The sequence below is a fragment of the Lynx rufus genome, unplaced genomic scaffold (assembly GCF_022079265.1).
Source record: "Lynx rufus isolate CCGP_SWC_20201006 ecotype Redwood Valley unplaced genomic scaffold, mLynRuf1.p SCAF_1, whole genome shotgun sequence".
In the NCBI taxonomy this organism is placed as follows: Eukaryota; Metazoa; Chordata; class Mammalia; order Carnivora; family Felidae; genus Lynx; species Lynx rufus.
This window is the reverse complement of record NW_025814823.1, coordinates 16429011-16451582: the sequence shown is the minus strand read 5'-3', so window position 1 is coordinate 16451582 and position 22572 is coordinate 16429011. Positions and strand designations below refer to the sequence as shown.

At 35.8% G+C, this 22572-nt stretch overlaps 1 protein-coding gene across 6 annotated transcripts in view; it reads left to right on the top strand.

Moving 5' to 3' along the window:
- Positions 1-250: 250 nt before the first annotated feature.
- Positions 251-22572, top strand: part of TRPC4 (transient receptor potential cation channel subfamily C member 4) — a 140715-nt gene continuing 118393 nt past the window's right edge. For all 6 annotated transcript variants that reach the window (XM_047077373.1, XM_047077347.1, XM_047077281.1 and 3 more), the window contains exon 1: positions 251-628. In XM_047077373.1, the coding sequence (XP_046933329.1) occupies positions 251-628 (378 nt within the window). The remainder of the gene's footprint in view (positions 629-22572) is intronic.

Sequence of the window (22572 nt, the reverse complement as noted above, 5' to 3'; positions counted from 1 at the left end):
TTTTTTATCCCTTTTAGACTAGGACTTTGTAACTTGCATTTCTAGATAACTGAATAATTATTAAGCCTATTTGCATTGTTTAAGGAGAAAAAAATCGATTACAGAATGATGTTATAATTGTTGTCATTGGCATTATAGTTAGTTGTTAAGTGTGACACATACTGATTAAAAAGGGTATTAGCACTAATCCTTGTGTTTTTTGGGGTTCTGTTTGCACTTTCAGAGACAAGGAAATAGCATGGCATGAAACATGGCTCAGTTCTATTACAAAAGAAATGTGAATGCCCCCTACAGAGATCGCATCCCTCTAAGGATAGTCCGAGCGGAATCCGAACTCTCACCATCAGAAAAAGCCTACTTAAACGCTGTGGAAAAGGGAGATTATGCAAGTGTCAAGAAATCCCTGGAGGAAGCTGAAATTTATTTTAAAATCAATATTAATTGCATTGATCCTCTTGGAAGAACTGCTCTCCTCATTGCAATTGAAAATGAGAACTTGGAGCTCATCGAACTACTTTTAAGCTTTAATGTCTATGTTGGAGATGCTCTATTACACGCTATTAGGAAAGAAGTTGTTGGAGCTGTTGAGCTGTTACTGAATCACAAAAAGCCCAGTGGAGAAAAACAGGTATGTGCAAAAGCACCATTTTTAATATATTTTACTTGCAGAAGGTTTCTGTGGATGTTAAAATTCTCCCCAGATTTTAAGAATTACAAGAATTGTGATAGACAATTGTCTATTGTGATAGACAATTACTGGTAGATACACACTTACTACCCACCAACAGTCACCAGCACCTGCACCCCCTGCTTGGCAAATCAGACCTTGAGTGAGAACAAAAGCAAAACAAAATGGCCTGTGTTGGCTTCCCTTACACTAGAGACATTTCTATGTAATGCTCAGCCTAGAATGCTGTTGGGGCTCACTCTGTGTGTGTGGCTATTTTTCCTCTTTCATTTTTCAACATTCTAAAGCAACCGGCTGAATTCTTTTTGCTCTTTTCCTGTTTAATTTGTTTGCCTATTCTGGGACTCTGCATCTTACTGCAAAAGTGAATTCTATCACTTAATTTTGATATTGTTCATTAGCAAACTCTAGTGGATTCTTTTAAATTGAGGCAAATTAAAAAAAAAAGGATTGTTAGAAAATAACTAAACTCTGACTATAGGCTTAACTGTATTAAATTTACCAATGCCAAAGTGTAGCTATATCTTAGTGTCATCAGTAGAAAATAAACTAAAAAGGCACACAATTCTACATACAATTTGTGGGGTGTTTTTTTTCCCTATCTTCCTATTTTTTTGTTGTTTGGGTTTTGTTTTTGTTTGTTTGTTTGTTTGTTTGTTTTAACAGCTAAGGAAGTGAAGAAATCATGGACAGAAACAAGAAATCTGCTTTTTCTCTGTCTAGATTCTTCCCTTTGTGACTGCCCTGTATCTGAATTGTCTGTTTGATCCTTTTTCCTCTCACACTGAACTCTTCACTTCCCTGCATCAAGTCTAATAGACTAATTGCAAAGACATTGCACAAACTGTAGTGACTCAAAATGTGTCTTTTAAAGTAAAATCTTAAAATGTGTGTTATTACACTCTAGCGAGTTCTGCCGTATTGGATAATGCACAAGCTCTGCCAATGGTAGACTGTTAGGAGATGTTACATTCTTTTAAAGCAAGTTCTGCTGTGGCTACTGTTATTTCTGCTCTCCTGGAGGGCTTTTATCAGGATGCTCGCCATTATTTGCAGAAAACTTCATGGCTGGAAAAAGGTCTCGCTGTGTTCTATGGTCCGTTTTTATGCATGCCCACCACTTCCCCTCGGCTGAACCTAAGCTTCATAAAGCCACACTCCACAAGGACAATACTTCTCGGCTTGTTGGGTTACTGGCTTTTTGTTGTCTGTTTCATATCCCATTGTTTGTGTGTTCCCTTTCCATCATACTGCCAACATTTTACTGGTAGAAAATTCATTTGTTTCGTCTCTCCTTTCGTCTGTCCTTTCACCTGGACAGAAGTGGGCAGGTAATGGTAACACCTAAAGATATATGTTATATCCCAGGTTTTTACCACTAAGAGAGTGCAGGACACAACTAGGAGTGAGTAGAAGTCTGTTTTCATCTGTGCAAGTTCAGATGCTACTTCTTCAGTCACCCTGTGATTTTGAAATTCCTTCTGCAATCATAGCCTATTGTTTCTAATAACAATGGCCTTATATTGTACACCCTCTTGTTTTTGGTCTATATAGGCGACCATAAGAGAGGTGTCACGACGGTGGTCTGGATCTTTTTTTTTTTTTTAATGGTTTAACTTTTTTTTTTTTGGATCATTGTAAATTGCAACAAATCTATTGAACAAAATTGTCCTTAAATGCATTCTTTACATTTATTACTAAATAACCTTAGTGCTGTTTTTTAGAGAACACTGGCCATACATTTCAGTGTCTCTTTAGCAAATGACATTTGTTCTGGCCAGAGTAATTTGGTGTCTGGAGAAGATATCTGCTATTATGAGAGTGTTTGTTGGAAGATATTCAACTTCTGAGCTAAACTAGTCTCACAAGTAGGTCCTGGCTCCTTCCAGGCACTTGATCTGAACCCTGATTATTAACAAAAGGCAGTAAAGGTTTGCAGTGTGCCAGGAGTCAGAAATATCCCAGGCCATGTGTTTCTGGAAGATTTCTCTTGTATCTGTTTGCTGGCCAAGAATTTTCCTTTTCTATTTGTACATTCTAGAATTCCTCCTGGGTGAAGGCACTGAGAATAAACAAAAAAATTGTATCTTTTTGTTTGAACTTTGTAATTTTGAAAGAGCAAATCCAACCTACCCCTAGAGTTCCTGGTACATTGTACAATGAAAGTGAGGTTGTGAGAACATAAAATGTATACAATGTAGCATGCAAAAGATGTTGTCCAGGCTGGGGGGTTGGGGATAGTAAATCCCTTTAGAGCTTGGCTGTTTATCTGTGATTTACTTAGATACTACATCTCTTAGGTACAGCCAACATCTTTTGGAATAACAGCCTCCATAAATCAGTGTGTTGTATGCAGCAAATATGTTCTTGACAGGAATCCTTTCTCTTATAAATTGTAATTGCTTAGATGATTCTTATGATTTTTGTAAGCCATTTTGTGTATCATTATAATTTGTCTAATTTCTAGTCTCATGGTTATCCCCCTGAAGACTCTGGAACACATTGCCATTAATTCTGTTGAGGTCACTAAAGCCAAATGTTAATACTATTGAAAACAATAGTATCCAACTAGGCAAAAAAAAAAAAGATAAATTTGTCCTAAAATGGGTCAAGAAAGAGGATATAATATAAAAATTATACAAATGTGATTATTAGAACACTTACTTAAGAACTTAAAATGTGACGGATGTGGATTAGGAAATATATTCTTCTTTTGTAAGTTTTTCACAGATTAATTTCTTTCTCTGGAAAAAGATGCAGTGTGTGATGGCGTCCTGAAGTCATAGGGGCCATGAGATTTTTAGATTAGTTTGTGTACATTCACCAGGGAACAATTTATAATTTGCATACGCCTACTCTGCCTCGTGTTGTTGTCCTGGGCGCTAGAGAGCAGACATTGTCCCTGTTCTTTGGAGTCTTAAGATCTAGTTGTGAAAAGAAACAGGAAAATATCACGGGGATATGAAAAAAAGATCATGACAATGGAAAAGATGAAGGAGGAATAAATCCTCAGGTAATGATGAATTCTACTGACTGGATTTGGTAAATACAAACTATTAGTGGGTAGAGGGCATAAGGGGGCAGGAGAAGGGCCTGAAGAAGAAGGAGGAAGGGTGTTCAAGGATATATACCTGGGAAAAGGTAACAGCATTCACTGGGATAGAGACTATGGGACATAGTCTATGGAACCTGATTGGATATACTCGGTTTTTATTTTCTTGAAATTGACATCTAGGAGGCAATTTGAAATTCTGGACTTAAAGTGGTCTAGGGTTGATACATAGATGATAGTGAGGACATTGAGACAAATAAAGTCATCTCTCTTCCTATCGCTCTGACATTGATTTTCTCTTCTTGCCTTTATAAATTGTTTAAATGCTTGTGGTTATTAGCCTGTTAAAAGATTGTCTCAATGCAGCATCTAATGAAGATGTTTCAGTTGTGCTAGATAAATAGATGGACACAGATCATTAAATATTTCCTTCCACATTTAATGTAGACCAACATTAACCAGGGTATTGAGTTCTAATGTTTTGTTTTTATTTTATTATCACAAAGTATAAAGAGTAATACTTAATTTCTTTCATCTAGTAGACAGCATAGAGAATGTGTGGTTCTCTACACTAAGAAAGAAGACGGAACGTTATGTGTTCTCATGTAGACTGCTCCCTTGCTACAATTACTCTGATATTCTCTGGTAATTTTACTGGACTTTTCTTTAACCTTCTGAGTACCTTACTTCTCTGCAGGGAATAATTGAGAGTGACTTTTTAGCCCCGTTTTGAGCCAATTGATTGGTTACTTGACTTTTAATTATTTCTAGCAGACCTTTCTCTTTGACGTCATCCAAGGCCAGATTCAAGGCCACACTCAATTACACTTTCAACTGCTTCAGTAAACGTTTATCAGAAACAGAGCTTTCTCTTCCATTCTTCACTTACAAAGTGGTTCTCAGTATTCAGCATCATTAGAATCACTGCAAGGGTTTAATAAAACACAGACTGCTGGATCCCACCCCAAGAGTCTCAGATCCAGCAGGTCTGGAATGAGACCCTGGAACTTATATTTCCAACAAGTACTCAGGTGATAGTAATGCTGCTGGTCTGGAGACAGCACTGTAAGAACCACTGACTTAGAGGAAGTGGAAAGTTAGAAAATGCCTATGGTTGTATATCTATGTTAGGTATTGAACTCTACTGTGCCAAACTGGGTTTCAGGAGAGTTAAATTAATGTCCTTAAATACTAATGATTATGTGATATTTAATATATGAGAGTCTCCCAGGTTCACTAATATGTTTATTATATTTTTCCCTCCTTTGGGAAAAAAAATTTTCCTAAACATTACTGATTAGTTCAACAGTTAAGCCTGGAGTACTTCAGTTGAAGAAATTTGTTTTAGAGCTCTACTAAAAAGAATATCAGATTTTATAACTCTGGGAGATCTTGCAGATTATCTAACCCAATCACTTCATTTTACAAAAGAGGGAAAGACGTTCCCAGTATGTACCCATAGTACATACCCATGTGTACCTATGCCAGGTTCATAGCTGGCAATGAACTTTGAGATATATCGTCTGAATGATGATGGTGAAAATAAAAATAATAATTATAAAAACAGTAATAATGCTAGACAATATTCATCAAGCCTGTCACTATGCCCAGAACTGTGGTAAGAGTTTTGTATGAAGGTAGGTGCTATTGTTATCCCCCTTTATAGATGGAGAAATGAAGGAATAAAAAGGTAAAATTGACATGTTCCAGATCACAAAAGCAGGAAATATCAGTGCTGGAACCCAGGAGTCATGAAAGATAACTATATGCTTCCCAGTTATAGGCACTACAACAATTTGAATGGGAATCATTTACATCATTAATTATCCTAGTTTGGGATATGAGTTAGATAAATTTACAAGAGTCTCTAGATCTCTATACTCAGGCTGTGTCTCTATCTTGAATATTATAATATCATTTCTCATTTGGATGCTCAATAAACACTAAGGAATAACAAAGTCATTAGCAGCTATAAAGTGCTGGGAAGGAGCAGGGCTGAGGGATAGAGATGCTGACTTCCAGCCCCATTCACCACTCTCTAAGAGGACAGATCTCCCAATCATTCCGCACATTGGTTTTCTTGGCTGTTAATTAGAATCATAGTATTTATTTACTTGCTTCTTAAAGTCTGGTGGTGTTCAAATTGCATAAAGGTATTTTATAAGGTAACATATAATAACAGCATAATATACGGTTATTACTGTATTATGCCATAATCTGCCTTCTTGTTAACAAGTATATATGTTAATGACACAACATATGCAGCGAAGATGAAATTAAGCATTAGCAATTTACCTTCTAGAGTGCATGACTTTTTTTTTTTTCATTTGAAAAATGCAATCGTCGAAACCCTACTCAGAGAGAGCAAAGGAGAATTTAATTCAGTTCACTCTTTGACTTTCTACTTCAGTGCATGTAGAGGAACTTTTTAAAAATAGTTTCAGTAGATTTGCTAATACAACTTGTGACTTTAGAAACAGTGCCTATTATGCGATCTGAAAATCAGGGTCTGAAATAGGATATTGGCAGTAGTATGTTAATGCAAATATACATCCAACCCAAAATATGCCCCGCTGACTAAAAATAAAGAATAGTTTTCTCAGTTGATATCGGTACTAATAAGTATATCTCTGGCTACTGGGCAGAGAACTTTATTCTTAAAAGAAATCTAAAATTCTCAGATAGAAACCATTTGCTTTCTCCCTCAGGACTATAGATACCCTGAAAAGTTGACTTTGAACTCTTGCATTAATTTTGTTTTCCTCATTGGGCTTTAGAACAAGTAATTTGCCTTCTTGCAGTCCCATGAACTTCAGTTGATGCCTGATAAAGGAAGATGTACGCTAAGACACTCTATGCCCTAGTCTTCAGAGCTGCCCCTTACAGAATGAACACATTTACCTTCCTCGGTAGTTAACCAATTGAGGTTACCCTTTCTATTTGTTTTTATTACAGCTTGGATACTGACAGCAAGTGAACCTACATATAAACGTAACTGTAATCTTAGGAATGATCAAAATTCAGGGAGAGCAAGATTGAGAGGAAAAGTGGGCAAGAGAGAAATACAGTAAAGTATTAAAGACGTTCTCCCTCAAAAATACTTATTACCCTGTTGTGTGACATAGTAGATAAATCATCAATTATACTTTCTATTCTGATTTAGACTGTCAACAGAAAGGTTGTCTACAATATTGTCTAAATCTACCATTAGAACGAAAAAGCTGAAATTTATCCCCTAATATGTAAAGTAGTAACGAATTTGAAGTCTTTTTATGATGTAAAGTAGTAGCCAATATAAAGTATTTTTATTAACAAGCACTTTGGAAGTCTAAAAATTAAATTGAGTCTTATTATTCCACAGCAGGGAGTTTGAAAGCTAATCTAACATGGAGCATAGATTGTGTTTAGTCAGCTGGCAAATGGCAATCATGAGAGATATGAATAATTCTGTCCCAAATGGAAGAATTTTTAAAAGACAGACTATGGTGTACTGTTAATATGACAATGTAGCATAAGCTAACTGGTCATTCTGACTCATAAAATAATGCACCATTTAACTTCCATAGTTACATTGACATTTTATTCTTCTCGAGGACCAGCCAATTATAAATAATCCCTTTGAGCCACATGCCCCTACTCTTCCCTTTCAGCATACCACGCTTACTATGAAAGTCAAATAATCATCATCATCATTAAATATGTTTGGAACCCACAAGAGTAAAGGGCTTTTAGCCTTTTTCTAAAAATCAAGTGGGGGGAAAAAAACTCAAACAATTAAACAAAACTCCAAGCATTGAGACATTTCCGTTCCACCGTAAAGGGACACAAAATGGAGCCCTTATTCTCTGCTTTCGGACAGAGGAGTGAAATATAGTGAAGAGAATCAAGAGAGAGAAAGAGTTGGATATAAATCCTGTTTTATAATCTCAGGCAGATCCTTTAGGTTTTAGGGCCTTGACTTGCTCATACGTAAAAGGAGGATTATAGTCCTTACTCAGCAAGTAGTTGGAAACATTAGTTAACACACAGAAGTACCTAGCATTAAGAGAGCTCAGTAAGTCCCTCCACCTTGGTACCATTAGATCATTTTATGTTTATTACATTTAATTTAATTAAAAATATGTATGTTCATTGAAGAGACTACATATTACCCAAAGCAAATGCATTGTGAAGGGTTAGTGCTGGTATGAAGAGTGAGTTTATGTTAAAATTAAGAGAGGACTGAGGGGCACCTGGGTGGCTCAGTCAGTTAAGCGTCTGACTTCGGCTCAGTTCATTGTCTTGTGGTTCATGGGTTCAAGCCCTGCACTGGGCTCTGTGCTGACAGCTCATGGCCTGGAGTCTGCTTCCAATTCTGCGTGTCCCTCACTCCCAGCCCCTCTCCCACTCGTACTCTGTTTCTGTCCCTCAAAAAATTAACAAAAATAACATTTTAAAAATTCAGAACTTATTTAAAAAAATAAGAGAGATTGAAATTGATCTTTCAAATGTGAGTTTTGGTGAAAAGCTTTCTTTGGAGCCATTTTTATTAACCCCCCCCCCTCAAATCCATTAAAAATGTTGTGATTAAATCTAAAAATAATAACATGATGTCTCAGTAAGTCATATATTCATTGACTTTAATTAATTATAGTGATTTGAAAAATTAATCACTAAGGAATAACAGTGAGTCATTTAACAATTATAATTAACCAAATAGATAAGGTGTCAATATAATTGGGAATTATAAAAAAAAATATGATTAGAACTTCTCATAGCTGTTTTAAAAATACCTCCTTTTCCAACCTACTATATATTTACTTATTCACTGGTAAGATGCAAGGTAAGTAAAATTTTATTGCTGTAATATCTGAAGTACAATAAAATGAGGATTTAAGTAGTGTGGAATTTTAAATGTTTAAGAACCAATTTTTCAAGCAGTTAGGAAGAAAGAGTACTCTCATTTTCATTATTACAATTTTTTCTTTCTGCAGTAATTTTCTAGATCAATTAACTTCTAGATATATCAATGTTCCAAGTCACTGTTGTTTGAATCATGTATTAGAAACACTTGACAATAATTCTAAACTGTGAGCCTGGAGCCTATGAGAGCCAGTTTACAGAATATAGCCTTCTGAGAGAATGCTCAAACCAACCCAGAAGGAATGGGTGGTTTTTGCAAGATAAGAAAAATTCATAATTGCAAATTTACCAGCTGAATCCACAGCTTTTTCCCCCCTTAAATGAGATCATGAGTGAGTGGAGTGGATTTAACTTTGCAGGAACCTCACCCCTCATGTGTAACCTAATTATGCCATTCCTCCTTGGTATCTGGATTTTCCTAGGGGAAGTAGATAGATTTGTTTGATTTGGAGATACAGGCTTACTTGTGAAGCAATTTTAGTATCATCAAATATAAGTGTGAATTTTGATTACAATAATACCATGATGAATAAAGTATAAATTAGAAATAATGATGCATTTATTTAGACTTTATGTTATGTGTATTACCCCCTGCTCAAAATGTCAGTGAATCCTCAGTTAGCAGTGTGTTGGATAATTTTCCTCAAAGCCAATATGTAATTTGAGAAAGCAAATAGGTTCAGATGCATTGTAAATTTCTATTACATTTTACTATGGTGGTTGTAGATCAAAGAATAACCATACAAATTGTTAACAGTAATTGGGCATTTCAATGTACCAGGCATTCTCTTAAGACCATTTTACATTGTTGTCTTGTATATCAGGAAATTGAAGCTCAGAGACGTTGAATAATCTTCCCAAGGGAGATCTGAGAGTTGGTTTTTCTGTTTTCATGGTCTTTACTCTTTCTGTGCCAAAGTGCCTGGTTACTTTGGCCATCAGATATCCAGCAAGCTCAGCCAGCCCATTAGAACATGGTGTAATCTAGGAGTACAACTTGATCTTTGAGCAACATAGAAAGATCTCTCTATGTCCTGACTCCAGAGAAGCATCCAGAAATTCCTTCATACCGGGGTCCTAATCCAATTTTAAATGCTTTGAAGTTAATGATTTAACAAAACTGGTTATATGATGTCCTCAATTCCCCCTAAATTATCACAGGAAAAGATCTGCAGTGAGGTTGCCTGGGTGGCTCAGTCAGTTAAGTGTCAGACTTTGGCTCTGGTCATGATCTCAAGTTTCTTGAGTTCGAGCCTTGCCTTGGGCTAGGCACTGACAGTGCGGAGCCTGCTGGGGATTCTCTGTCTCCTTCTCTCTCTCTGGCCCTCCCCCCTTGTTCTCTCTCTCTCTCTCTCTCTCTCTCTCTCTGTCTCACACACACACACACACACACGCACAACACACACACATAAATACCTTAAAAATGATTGGCAGTAATGAGGGAGTAGTGCAAGCGCACTGAGAAATCTCTGGGAAGAGGTGAGAGGGGCATATTCACAGGAGTGTAGAAGATGACTAGTCAAGTAGCACCCATCACAGCTTCACCCTGTGCGTGGCTGGACACAGAGGTTGAGGGCTCAGAGACGAGCTTGTCTCTGAACCTGATGGTGGAGTGTGCAGAGATGGACCCCGCCTCCCAGACTGGAGGAAGTTATTTTGCAGACAACACAAATCCTTTTCCCCATTCATGTGTGAGACAAATTGTGAAACCCTGATGGAACAAAATGTCCCTCTTGTTTGCTACCATGATAGCTGCTTAAAATATTCATTCTGCTGCTTAAAATATTCATTCTCCTGCTTGAAATATTATGTTGAAAATATGTATCACTTTTCCCTTCTTGGTGAATTTCACAATACCCAGCAGTGTGTGTACATGTGTATACACACACACACACACACACACACACACATTTGTGTGTGCATACACACACACACACCTTTATAATAAAACTAATGGAAAATGGAACTGTTTTTCTTAAAATCATAGATAGTTGTTTAGGTTTGGAAGATATTCTAAAGGTTATCTGGTATAGTTCACCCTATGGTATTTATTATTTGTGCTAAGCCCAGGGAATATAGAATCACCATATTATTCTCGATGTAGAATCACTGGCTTCTGCTCCTTCTTCAACTCTGCTGTAGCAGAGTGTCACAGACTGAGTCGGGAGTTCTCTCTTGTCCAGCAAGAGAGCAGATGTAGAATTGAATACAAGGGAGGCTACTGTCCAGGAGGAGACAAGAGCCCTGAACAGGGGTTTCATCTCCATATTTATATTTATTGAGCTTACAAGATATTACCCACGTGGTGAACATGAAAAAAACAAGATATTACCCACGTGGTGAATGTGAAGAAAATTATCGTACACATGTGAACGTGGAGAAAACAATCAGACAGTAATCATTGACTTGTGCACGTGAGAAGCAAAGGGTCTGGGGGACAAGTGAAGTTTGTGATAGACGTACAATTGTATATTGATGTCACATGGAAAGTAATTTCCTGAAGGTGATATAACAAGTTACTCGTGATCCCATTACAATATCTTGCTAGCACACCTCGGGTGCTTTCACCCCGTGGTGGCGGCTTTCTTCCCTAAATTTTTTCTAACCCATTTCTGTAAGTAGAACCTATTTCCCCACAGCAGAGCAACAGGAGAACAATTCAAGATGAAAAGACAGAATAAAGTTAGCAGAATGGTTTGGGTGAGCAAAGTTTCAATAAAGCAATCACGTATTTTCTCCTGGAGGGCTGTTATTTTTAAGGTTTGCTTGGCTGCCTACGGTGACCGAAATATTATTAAAATATGATCACAAAGTAAAAAACTTTAAAAAGTATATGATCACAAAGAAACCCTTGACCTAAAGAAATCTAATCCAGCAATCAACTGCCACTTTGAGATAAATAAAAAGTAAATAATACATAATATGCATCCTCATCTATTTTGTTTTCTGTACAATATGGATTTTTGAATTGCTTTTACATCTGCAGTTTTGGGAAAGTAAAGGAATAGTGCCCCTAACGTTGAAGAAATACCCATTTGAGATTTTGCAAGACACAAATATTGAAGCAACTTAACATTAATGAAAGAAGGAACTAGTACCATTGTATTTCCAAAGTAAAGCGTATAAATACTCAGTGGATTTGGGGAAGTCTAAAACACATTGTCATATGAGATGAATTTTTTTGTGTATGATATACTCTTCACTCTAAATGGAATCAAAATAAAATATTTTTGCTTTGTGCAGATACAACTATTAGTTCTACCTATGAAATGCTTAAATTTTTAAAAATTTTATTTGATAAGTTAAGTACATATTAAATGTTGCTAACTCATACCTCTCTTGTATACTTTATTCTAGAATATCAGAACCCATTAATCCTTTATCATCTGAGGACCTTTGCTTCTTCTGGCCTGACTTTAAATTACCAGTCTTAGAAAAGTACACTTTAAGTATATTCCATTTAGTACTTTTCAGCCTAAACTTAATGCCTGACTTGCAGGTAGTATTCATTAAGTCAAATGTCCTAGAAGCACCTGTTTAGGATGAATTTTTCATTACCATACCATGTTGTACTTAACCGTGATCTAGGCTGCCTGATCCTCCGAACCAAAAAAAAAAAAAAAAAAAAAAAAAAACAGATTCAATGTCTAACTTTGAAATTAGGGGGAATTAAGGGGCATTCTGATATAATCCTCACCCCCACCACCTATACACACATACACACACTGACTCCTGGAAACATCACCTGGTACAGGTATGAGAAAAATGAAGCGTAGAGTTCAGGAAACTTGCCAAAAATTACTGAGAATATCTGTTCTTAAGCCAGGCTTAAAATTCAGGTTTTGTTTAGAAACAGAAATATTTGTCATACACATCACTTTAATTCTACCTTAAATATTTTGTGGAATAAGGAAACACATGCAAATATAAATAAATGTTTTAAGGCTTGTTTTGCATAAGAGGAAATATTCCATGGTTTGGAATCAGATGGAGAAGAATTCAAGTCCTACCTCCCTCCATCCCTTCCTGCTTGTGTGACCCAAGGGTGAGTTTTTAACATGAAGCAGAACATGGTAATGGGTACCTCTCACAATTATTATGAGAATTAGAAATTGGAAATACTTCACGTGAACTGCCTAATGTATTTACATTTGATGTAATATCATTATCATCATCATCATGCCCAAGAAGCATCATCATTCAAGAACCAAACATGCCAATTTGACCAATGTCTAAAGATTCACATTGGTATCCTATATCTAGGTTATGATGAGGTTTCAAAGATGCTGATGTAGATCACTGGAGTCAAACTTACTAAATTCTGGTAATGAAATTTCTTGGGAAAGACTTCCTGGATATCCCCATAATGGTTAGGAGGGCTGTGAAGCTAGGAGAGGTTGGGTCGAGCCAAGAAGTTTGACCCTTATTTCAGAGAGGTCTAGAAGTCAGGAGAGAGGAAAAGGACCACGCTTACAAAACCACAATTAAGTCTAAATAAATATAAATAAGTTATTATATATCAAATAAAATGTAGTTTCACTCTGAATAAGGAAAAAGGAAAGGAAAAAGTTATGATAGAGGAAAATGATCGGAGGTGATCCCTTAGAAGAATAAACAGATTTCCTTAGGGATATTTTAAGGGGTATGTTTTCAGAAGGCACTAAAATTTAACATCGTCAGATAAATGCAGGCTGTCTGCTCACCTAAGTCACTTGTCTCTTTTAATAGATGAAATAAAGCAGATCAAATTTGTTTTTGGCCACATTTAAGGAAAAGACTGCCATCTGGTGAATATTTGAGGCCGTTAAAAATATATGTAATAGTTTTAAACATCTGATATGAACTTAAAAATTAGTTACATACTTTATTTTTTTTATTTTTTCAGTAGACTACAGTTTCTGCACTCTGCAGTATTAGCAGAGCTTTTGTTAAGAAACTATAAAATTATAAGTTTCCATGAAATTAGTTGATTTTTACCTGATTTTATTACCTGGTACAATTGCATCTTTTATAGGTCACCTAATTCAGATTAAAACTTATCAAAAAAAAAAAGCAAACAAACATTTAAAAACCAGTATGATCTATACTTTTTGGATTATTTTTTTACTTTATAGCAAAATGACAAAAATGATATTTTTAGATGACTGTGATGCTAATACATTCCATTTGCTACAGAAAATCTGATCCGAAAGCAGGAGAAGGTCATTTTTCATACTGTAACTGGCTCTGTAGTGGGAGTCTGTTTTGACTTTAGCTCCTTCTGAACTCATAAATTACTGAAGGTCTTTCTTACATCTCAAGATCCAAGTTCATTGCTAAAGGGACTCAGTGGAGGAAAGAAAATAAATGATTCTTTCCCTTTACATGTGCCTTTTTCAATACCCAGTCAAAAATCTAAGTGGTATTTTCTTTAGTTGTGAGTGGAATAAAGACATCACTCCATTCAGAGGAGGAAGGACATCCATCACTTTCTCTCACCTAGACAGCCCTGCCCACATGGATGACATGACTTTTCTCATTAGCTTCACACTGTCAATTTCCAGATTTTTCCCAAGTGTTAATTTAGTTATTTTTATGCAATCTCAGAGAAGACGTTTTAAAAAACAAGTTATTTTGGTAGCACTGCTTAGTTTTATAGCTTTATTTTTAATCTTGAAAGACTAGGGTTTTATGGCCTTATCCTACCTAGATGCTTAGCGATACAAATAGATTGTGTGATATTGATAAAGCATGTTGTGTTCCAATTTAATTTGCTAATTCTTTTTAGTGAAGCTTTTTTTCTCTCTAATTTGTTTCATCATGTGATAACTACTATATACGTATAAAAACTCATACTGGCTGTTGATGTTGCATTTGAGTCTTTTACAACAAAGTCACTTTTCATTTTGTTGTTGTATGGGGATGGTCTTGGTAGTTCACTTTTCTTCTCAAATTTATAAATACCAGTGTATTTCTTGGGGATAAACTACTGTCCCAACCAAATAAAATCCTGGTCTTATTTTCTTCTACCGGCTACATAATACTATGTACATCATTGGTATTAAGTAACAGTTTGTCAAATTGATGGTAGATGGATGACTATGGCAGATTAAAAATCTCCATCATCGCTCATGAAAATAAACTAACCAGAGAACAATCTGGCAAGATAAAATGGAACATCAAAGAGCTGCAAGCCTTAATTAAGGTAAAATACTCAGATCATTTTCAGAATGAAAACAAGATTATTAATATCTTTGTTATGAAATTTGCTGGGAGGATTTTTTTTAATTTGGTCTCTATTTCACCACAGTGCTCTGTAGGATTTTAAATGATGTATAGCATTCTGAGGAGCCTCACCACATCCTGAAAAGTCAAAAAGTCAAAGTTACATGTAAAGCATGCAGATTTACTTCCAGTGATTGCAATATTTCCCTAAAAGCCTGTAATTGTTAAAAAATTTTAAAGTACACTTCTAGAATATATAAATGCCATAATATTCTAGAATATATATATAAATATATATATACATATATACATACATATACAGAGAGAGAGACAACTTCCAATTTTCTGGAATACATATATTCCATAATATATATATTTTCTTTCCTATATATATCTGTGTAGGTGTACGTGCATACACACACGCGCGCGCACACACACACACACATATATGTATATGTATATATATGGACAACATATATCTCTGGTCAGTGTGATTTAGGGTGCGTTTTTGTTTTCTTCCTTTGTACTTTTGACAAAAAAGTACTTCTTTGTACTTTTTGACAAAGTACTTCTTTTGTACTTTTGAAATAAGTACTTTTGACATTTTAAAAATCTTTAAGCAATAAGGATGTATAGCTATTGTAACAGGAAAAAGTCAATGCTTGTCTCAAAGATCATAATACTTGTGCACACCACCACAACAAAAGGCAGCCAATGGAAGGAAATTATTAAATATATGGGCAGGTTAGGTATAAATATAGAGTTGTTTCTTGGGAGTATTCAATTTTGCTATTCTAAAAATCAATGAAAGGGACATAAAATTTAGGAACCTTACACCCACTCGATAGGCCAATTCTTTTAGTATTCATAAATTAAATCTAAAATTGCATTTAGTATTCTTCAGTGTAACTTCCCATTACTAACTGAAAAATTGAAACAATTGTAGTAATTACCTTTATCTTAATTTTTAAATATTATAGAAGTAAAGCTTATCTTCTCCTCCTTACATTGTAAATCACACCAACCCTGTCAAAGCACCTTCGTGTTAAGGTCACGGGATCCTGTGAGCCAACAGGCAGTGCCCTTAACTCTAAAAGTGAAGCTGGTGACGTGCTGGAGGCCATCACACCGACGGTGCAGGAGCCAAGGGCACCTGGCTCCTCAGCCTTATCTCCTCTGCCCCTTTTAAGGCAATGCGTCCAGCCACACGCCCGGTTGTAACCAATCGCAACTGCCAGGCATTCAGACCTAGGAGCCTGCAAGGCCCCGCTAACTCCCAGCCTCTCATGTCTTCTTAGCTTCAGCTGTTGGCTCCGTGTCCACTTTGCTTCTCCTCATTTACGGGAACCATTTGGTCGCCTTTCTGGCATTTTGGACCAGCATGGTTTTTCACCAAGACACACGATCCACGTAATTCTGCTGCATGGCTCACTTGCCAAAAAAAGGCCCGTGTGGCATTTTTTATGATCTTTCCTGTTTAATAGGTGCTGTGACTGAGAAGAGCCTCTGAGAGTGAATGTTCTGCTTGTAGCATAAATTCTCCAAACAAATTTAAGTATTAATAGCGTACAATGGTATATTGCCATATTAGATTGGTGAGACCTTACTCCTGTACTTCCACTTTCCTTCTATTTAACTTTTTTTTTTAATGCTTATTTATTTTTGGAGAGAGAGAGTGAGACAGAGTGTGAGTGGGGGAGAGTCAGAGAGAGAAGGAGACACAGAATCCGAAGCGGGTTCCAGGCTCTGAGCTGGCAGCACAGAGCCGGTGGTGGAGCTTGAACCCACGAACTGTGAGATCAGACTTGAGCCCGAGGCATCTGAGCTGAAGTCAGACACCCAACCGACTGAGCCACCCTGGCGCCCCTCGCTTTCCCTGTATTTAATATTCATCAGTCAAAGTGGATTAAGATATGAAGATTCAAGTCGTTTGGTCCTACATTCCTGTCACCACGCCCCATCCAACCTGGAGGGCATCATCTACTGCTATATTCCCCATGGTCCCAAGAGCCCCAGGCCACTTGACAATTACAGGCAAGCTTGATAATGTTTGTTTAAATTTAACAGAAACTAAGACATATTTTACTCCACGGAGCTTTCATTGGAACCTAAAATCACAGGACTTGACATTCATGTGCAGCACACTTTAAACAAAACTAAGGAAGAAAAATATAAAACAGACAAAATGAAGACTAACCTTGGTGTGATTTGTAACCTCTGAAAGATTTGTTTTATTTCACAGTTATCTCTGTAATAATTTAATAGTATGTATTCCTTGGTGTATTTTGAATAAAACCATAAAATAAAAAATATATAGAAAAGTAGAACTTACAAAATGTGATCAAAATCAATAAAAAATAATTTAAACACTAAATGATAAATCAGCAAAGGACAGTAAGGCAGTTATGTAGTCTTCTATATTTTATACTCCATTGATACTAGTGAGACAAGCACTTTTTATTTTTGCTGAAACTGAATCCTTTTGGAAAGCAATTAAGCGATGTTTAGCAAAAGCAGAACCAAAGAAGACCGATATTCGTATTTAATCCCTCATTCTTTCATGTATTCAAAAGGGATGCAATAAAGTAAATTACAGTGTATTTTTAATTAAAATCCTGTACAGTCATCACAGTGATATTTAATAGACTTAAAAGCTATCAAGGGATAAACACACATAAAATAACAACTGAATTCCACATGGACGAAATAAGTAATATTGCAATTCATTTAAAATATAGTGTGGGTATTAAATCTCTTATGAGGGCTAGGAGTTTGCATGTGGACAAGATTTTCTGAGCTTTCAAGTAAAGCAGACAGGTAGCCTTTACAAACCCCAGTGTGCATGTATATATTCTCATAGATTGGTGACCTACTTGGATGAATTAGTACTTGGGCTACACTGAAATTCTAGATTTGATTAGCGATATGAAACTAACAGTTAACAATTTTTATAGTAAAAATTCACACAAAAACTGAAACTTGGAAACATATTTGAAGTTAATATGATAGACAAAAAAAGGTTAATATATTTAAGAAAGAATGATGCAAGAAAACAGGTGAGTTCTACCACTCAAAGAATATCATCTTATTCCAATCTTTCAAAAACATTTCTAATTCTATGAGACTCCTATAATTTTCGCATCAAAACCAGAAGAAGGCAGCATGAGAAAGGAATATTACGTCCCATCAAAAACATTATAAATGCAAAAATCTTCACCAATGTATTAGAAAAACCCATACTGCCTTAACAAGCAAAGGAGAAGGAAATATATGACTGTCTCACTATGTGAAAAATTTAAAATAAAACAATGTTTATGAACTAAACTATCTAGAAGTTAGTAATGATAACTCCCTACTTACTCTAGTGATTAAACCTAGCCCAAGGTGGTGGTGATTTACACTTGCCATTTGTTTGATGGCTCCTTAGGAGTTGAAGTAGATTATCCAGTTTTTCATCGAAGAGGCAAATAACACTAATTAGTTATTTATGATTTATCTGTAGCAGTGCACAAAAGGGATCACATGCCATCTTAGGAGATACCCAGCTTAAGTTTACAGTAACAGAAGGTGCATGTACTAAACTTTGATGTCTACACATGCAAAACCGTCCCGCTAGGAAAGGACTACTTTACCTTTCTGATGAATCAAGCACTATAATTGGGACTGCTTTTATGTGCGGAGAAGCAAATGTAGGTGGCAAAACCGAACAAGACCGTTATCTGCTCTTTCTCCGAACAGTCTTAGGCTTGTCACATAACACTGGTCCCTTCCTGTTATTCCTTGATTTATAGATTTCAAGGTGCTTTCACTTTTCATCTGCACCACAATCCTCTGAGAGTTAACTTTGAAAACGCTTTGATATATATGTCTCCGGTTCTTATTGTAGATGAGAAATATCTTGAATAAATGTCCACATTTCAACATGGGAAAAGGGAAAGCAGAGAAGTCAGCCCACTTTGTCATTTGCACACAACTAAAACTGGTTGAGGCTGGATTTAATGCACATCTTCTTACTCTTGATGCCTAAGCAATTTTCAGAATCTCACAGCTGCCTTACATACCAGACAGATAATCTATCGATTACAAATTTAGAACTTGGAGTCAAGCTGCCTGGGTTTCCTTGTGGCCATGAGCAATCTATTTAATGTCTTGAAGGCCTGTTGTCCTTTTTTGTAAAAAGTGGATAATAATAACAGCCACTTCCAAAAACGACTAAGATGAGGTATGAAAAGCTTCTAGCCCAGGATAAGGCACATGATAAGTTATTGCTCGTTAGTTATATACATGTTAGTTATTGCCTGTCTCACTATAATCAGACTCCAAGCATATTTTTATTAATAGTGTCAATGAGCTAAGTGATTTTTGCCATGTCTTTGTTCATTTGGTCCAAGTATGTATCATGGTTCTAAATATATCTGTCATCCAAGTTATTGTAGAATTATATTTACTGTGTGCTTCATGCCCTTACTCAAATCAATACAAACTATATCTATTTGCTGGTATTTTTAATTTAAAGTATACTTTAAATAGGCCCATAGTAAAAATATATAGCCAATACAATGTAAAATGAATATTAACTCTAAAAAAGTAAAGATAGTTATTGATATTGCATTATTTATACTGGACATATCACTAACCGAGCTCAGGTAAAGTTGTAAGTAGTTTCAAGCCCTTCAAGGAGATGAGAGAATCAGAAATGGTGTAATATGCACCCCTTCCTTACTTTTCTTACAAACTCATTTTTTGAAAATGGCTCTTTCCCTCTTCTTGTAAAAAATTAATTGTAATACCTTCCCTTTACCCTGCCTCCAAGCAAAGAGAAAATGGCAGGTTAAAGACAGTTCACTTTTGCAAAAGGGCATCAAAGACATGATGAGACCTAAGTTGGGTTTTGAATGTTTGGCAGAATTTGGTAAGTGGGAGGGAATAGGAGCCAACAAGAAAACCACAAATGGAACATTTGACATTGGAGTGATTAGATCATAGGTGACATTGGAATGATTAGATCATAGGCTGCATGCAAGGGTGGAGTATAGAGTAGATTTTAATACACAAAGTTGGGTCTAACTACGGATATCTTTGTTTATCAAAAAGTAGTTAAGATATAAGTAGGTGATACCAAGGACAGTGTCTGATATAGAGTAGATTCTCAACTAACATTTAAAGAACCTAAATAAGGAGGCTTTATGTAAATAACTATGCTGCAGCTCTCCAACAGGACAAAATGAAACCTCAGGGCAATCGCTCCACAATTAGTACATAGAGTATTAATTCTAGTTCAGATGTCCAAGGTATTGTAATATTTCATATAGGGATATGCCACAATTTGTTCAACATGTTCTCGTTTGGAAAACGTTCAGGTAATGATAAACAATGATGAAATAAATATAAAGAAATACTCTCATGGTAATTCTTTCTCTGTAGGAAAGGTCCCGCCAAGTGAGACTGTGGTTCTCAGAATTTATGTAAACACCAGATACTTTCCAGCAAGGCTGTTATCGTTCATATTCTTCTAGCTTTCAATGAATGAAGGAGCCTGTAGCCACAGTTCCTTAAATTTGGCAATATGATGCACGAAAAAGTACTTCATTATTGTTTTAATTTGCCTTTCCTGGACTGTTAATGAGAACAATTGTCCAGTGTTTCGGACCTTTTGATTTTCTTCTGTGAAATACTTGTTTATAATGTACATTTGTTCATTGGGTTGTTTGTAACTTTATTTTCAATTTATAGATTCTCTTTGTATAATATGAAGATTAAATATGCTTCATATGTAGCAAATTTGTTTTACCCTAGTTTATTTTATGACTTTATTTATGGTATCTTTGGCCATTCTACTTAAGAATTGTGTAATAACAGGCTCCTGGGTGGCTTAGTCGGTTAAGCATCCTACTCTTCGTTTTGGCTCAGGACATGATCTCACGGTTTGTGATTTCAGGCCCCACATTGGGCTCCATGCTGACAGTGCAAAGCCTGCTTGGGATTCTCTCTCTCTGCTCCCCCCCCCCCCCCCGCTCACTCTCTCTGTCTCTCTCTTAAAATAAATAAATACACTTAAAAAATGTGTAATAAAATGTATACTCTTCTGTGTTTCCAATCTTGCTTCAAGAGTTCTCCCCAACCCTGGGGCTATACAACTATATTTTTTTAATGTGTCATTTTTTCTTTTTACATTTAAATATTTACTCCATCTGAAATTTATTGTTATGAAATGAGATAGGGAACAATTTTGTTTATTTGGTTAGAGAATTGTTACAGTGCCATGTAATATATGAACAACTTTTTCCAACTGAATAGAAATTCTACTTTTTCACATATGAAGTTCCTATACATAGTAAGAAGTAATTGTGTTCAAAATTCTGTTCAACTAATTTATATTTCTTGCTATATTCTTGTATCATAATCTCCAATTCATAAGTATTGTAATTATTGGATACATATTCTTCCATATTAAATAAGAAAATAATTTTATCAAGTTATATATAAAATAGCACAAATAAAAAATATCCTAAGTGAAATGCCATTAAATGTATGTATTCATTTTGAGACAATTGCCCTAATTAACATATTAGGTCTATCTATCCAGAAACATAATATTTCCCTATATTTTGGATCTTATTTTGTGCTCTATACCATTTAATTATTTCTTCTTATAAGTTTTATTAATTTTTATTCAGTTTTTGTTCATAAATGTGTATATTGTGTCTCTTTAATAATGACCACTTTTTCATTCTTCATGTAATCAGTTCTGTTTATAACTTACATTGCTAATATAGAGAAAATACGGATTTTTGTATGTGAATCTTTTTTTCAACGTTTTTATTTATTTTTGGGACAGAGAGAGACAGAGCATGAACGGGGGAGGGGCAGAGAGAGAGGGAGACACAGAATCGGAAACAGGCTCCAGGCTCTGAGCCATCAGCCCAGAGCCTGACGCGGGGCTCGAACTCACGGACGGCGAGATCGTGACCTGGCTGAAGTCGGACGCTTAACCGACTGCGCCACCCAGGCGCCCCTGTAGGTGAATCTTGTATTAAGCTATTAATGCTTGTTAGAGTCTCTTAGTTTTTCAAAATATATGATCATGTAATATTCCAAATGGAGATAAATTTGTGTTTTAGTATTTTTACTAATATTTTATTTCCTAATCTTATTGCATTAGGTAGAAACTCCAAAATGTTGAATAATAATGGTAAAATAAACATTTCATTTATTTTTAATTTTAATAGACCTTTAAGAAAACTTTCACTCTTTATCAGGAAGTTCTCTCTTGGTTTTTGGTAAATACTTTTTATCATAGTTAGGAACAGCGATGGATCCTTATCAAACACCCTTTCATGTACAGTATCATCACATTTAAAAAATACTGAAAGTTGTGCAGACACTTCATTACACCACTCCTAGGTTCATTCACTCATTCAGTAAGTATTTATTAGCTCATGTGCCATTCTTTATTATTCATGTGCCATTCTGGAAAAACCTGTGCAGTCCCTGCCCTCATGGAGCCTATGTTCCAATGCAGGGATGGACAATCCAGGTAGATGCATATTAAGCTCCTGCCAAGGGCCATGCACTGTTCTAAATGCTTTACCACAAAAACCTGCTATCTCTCATAACAGTGCTACAGTAGATACTTTATTGGCCCATTATACAGATAAAAAAGTGAAGCACAGAGAGATGCAGTAACTTGGCCAAGGCCACATAGCTAGTGCAAGGTAAAACCTCT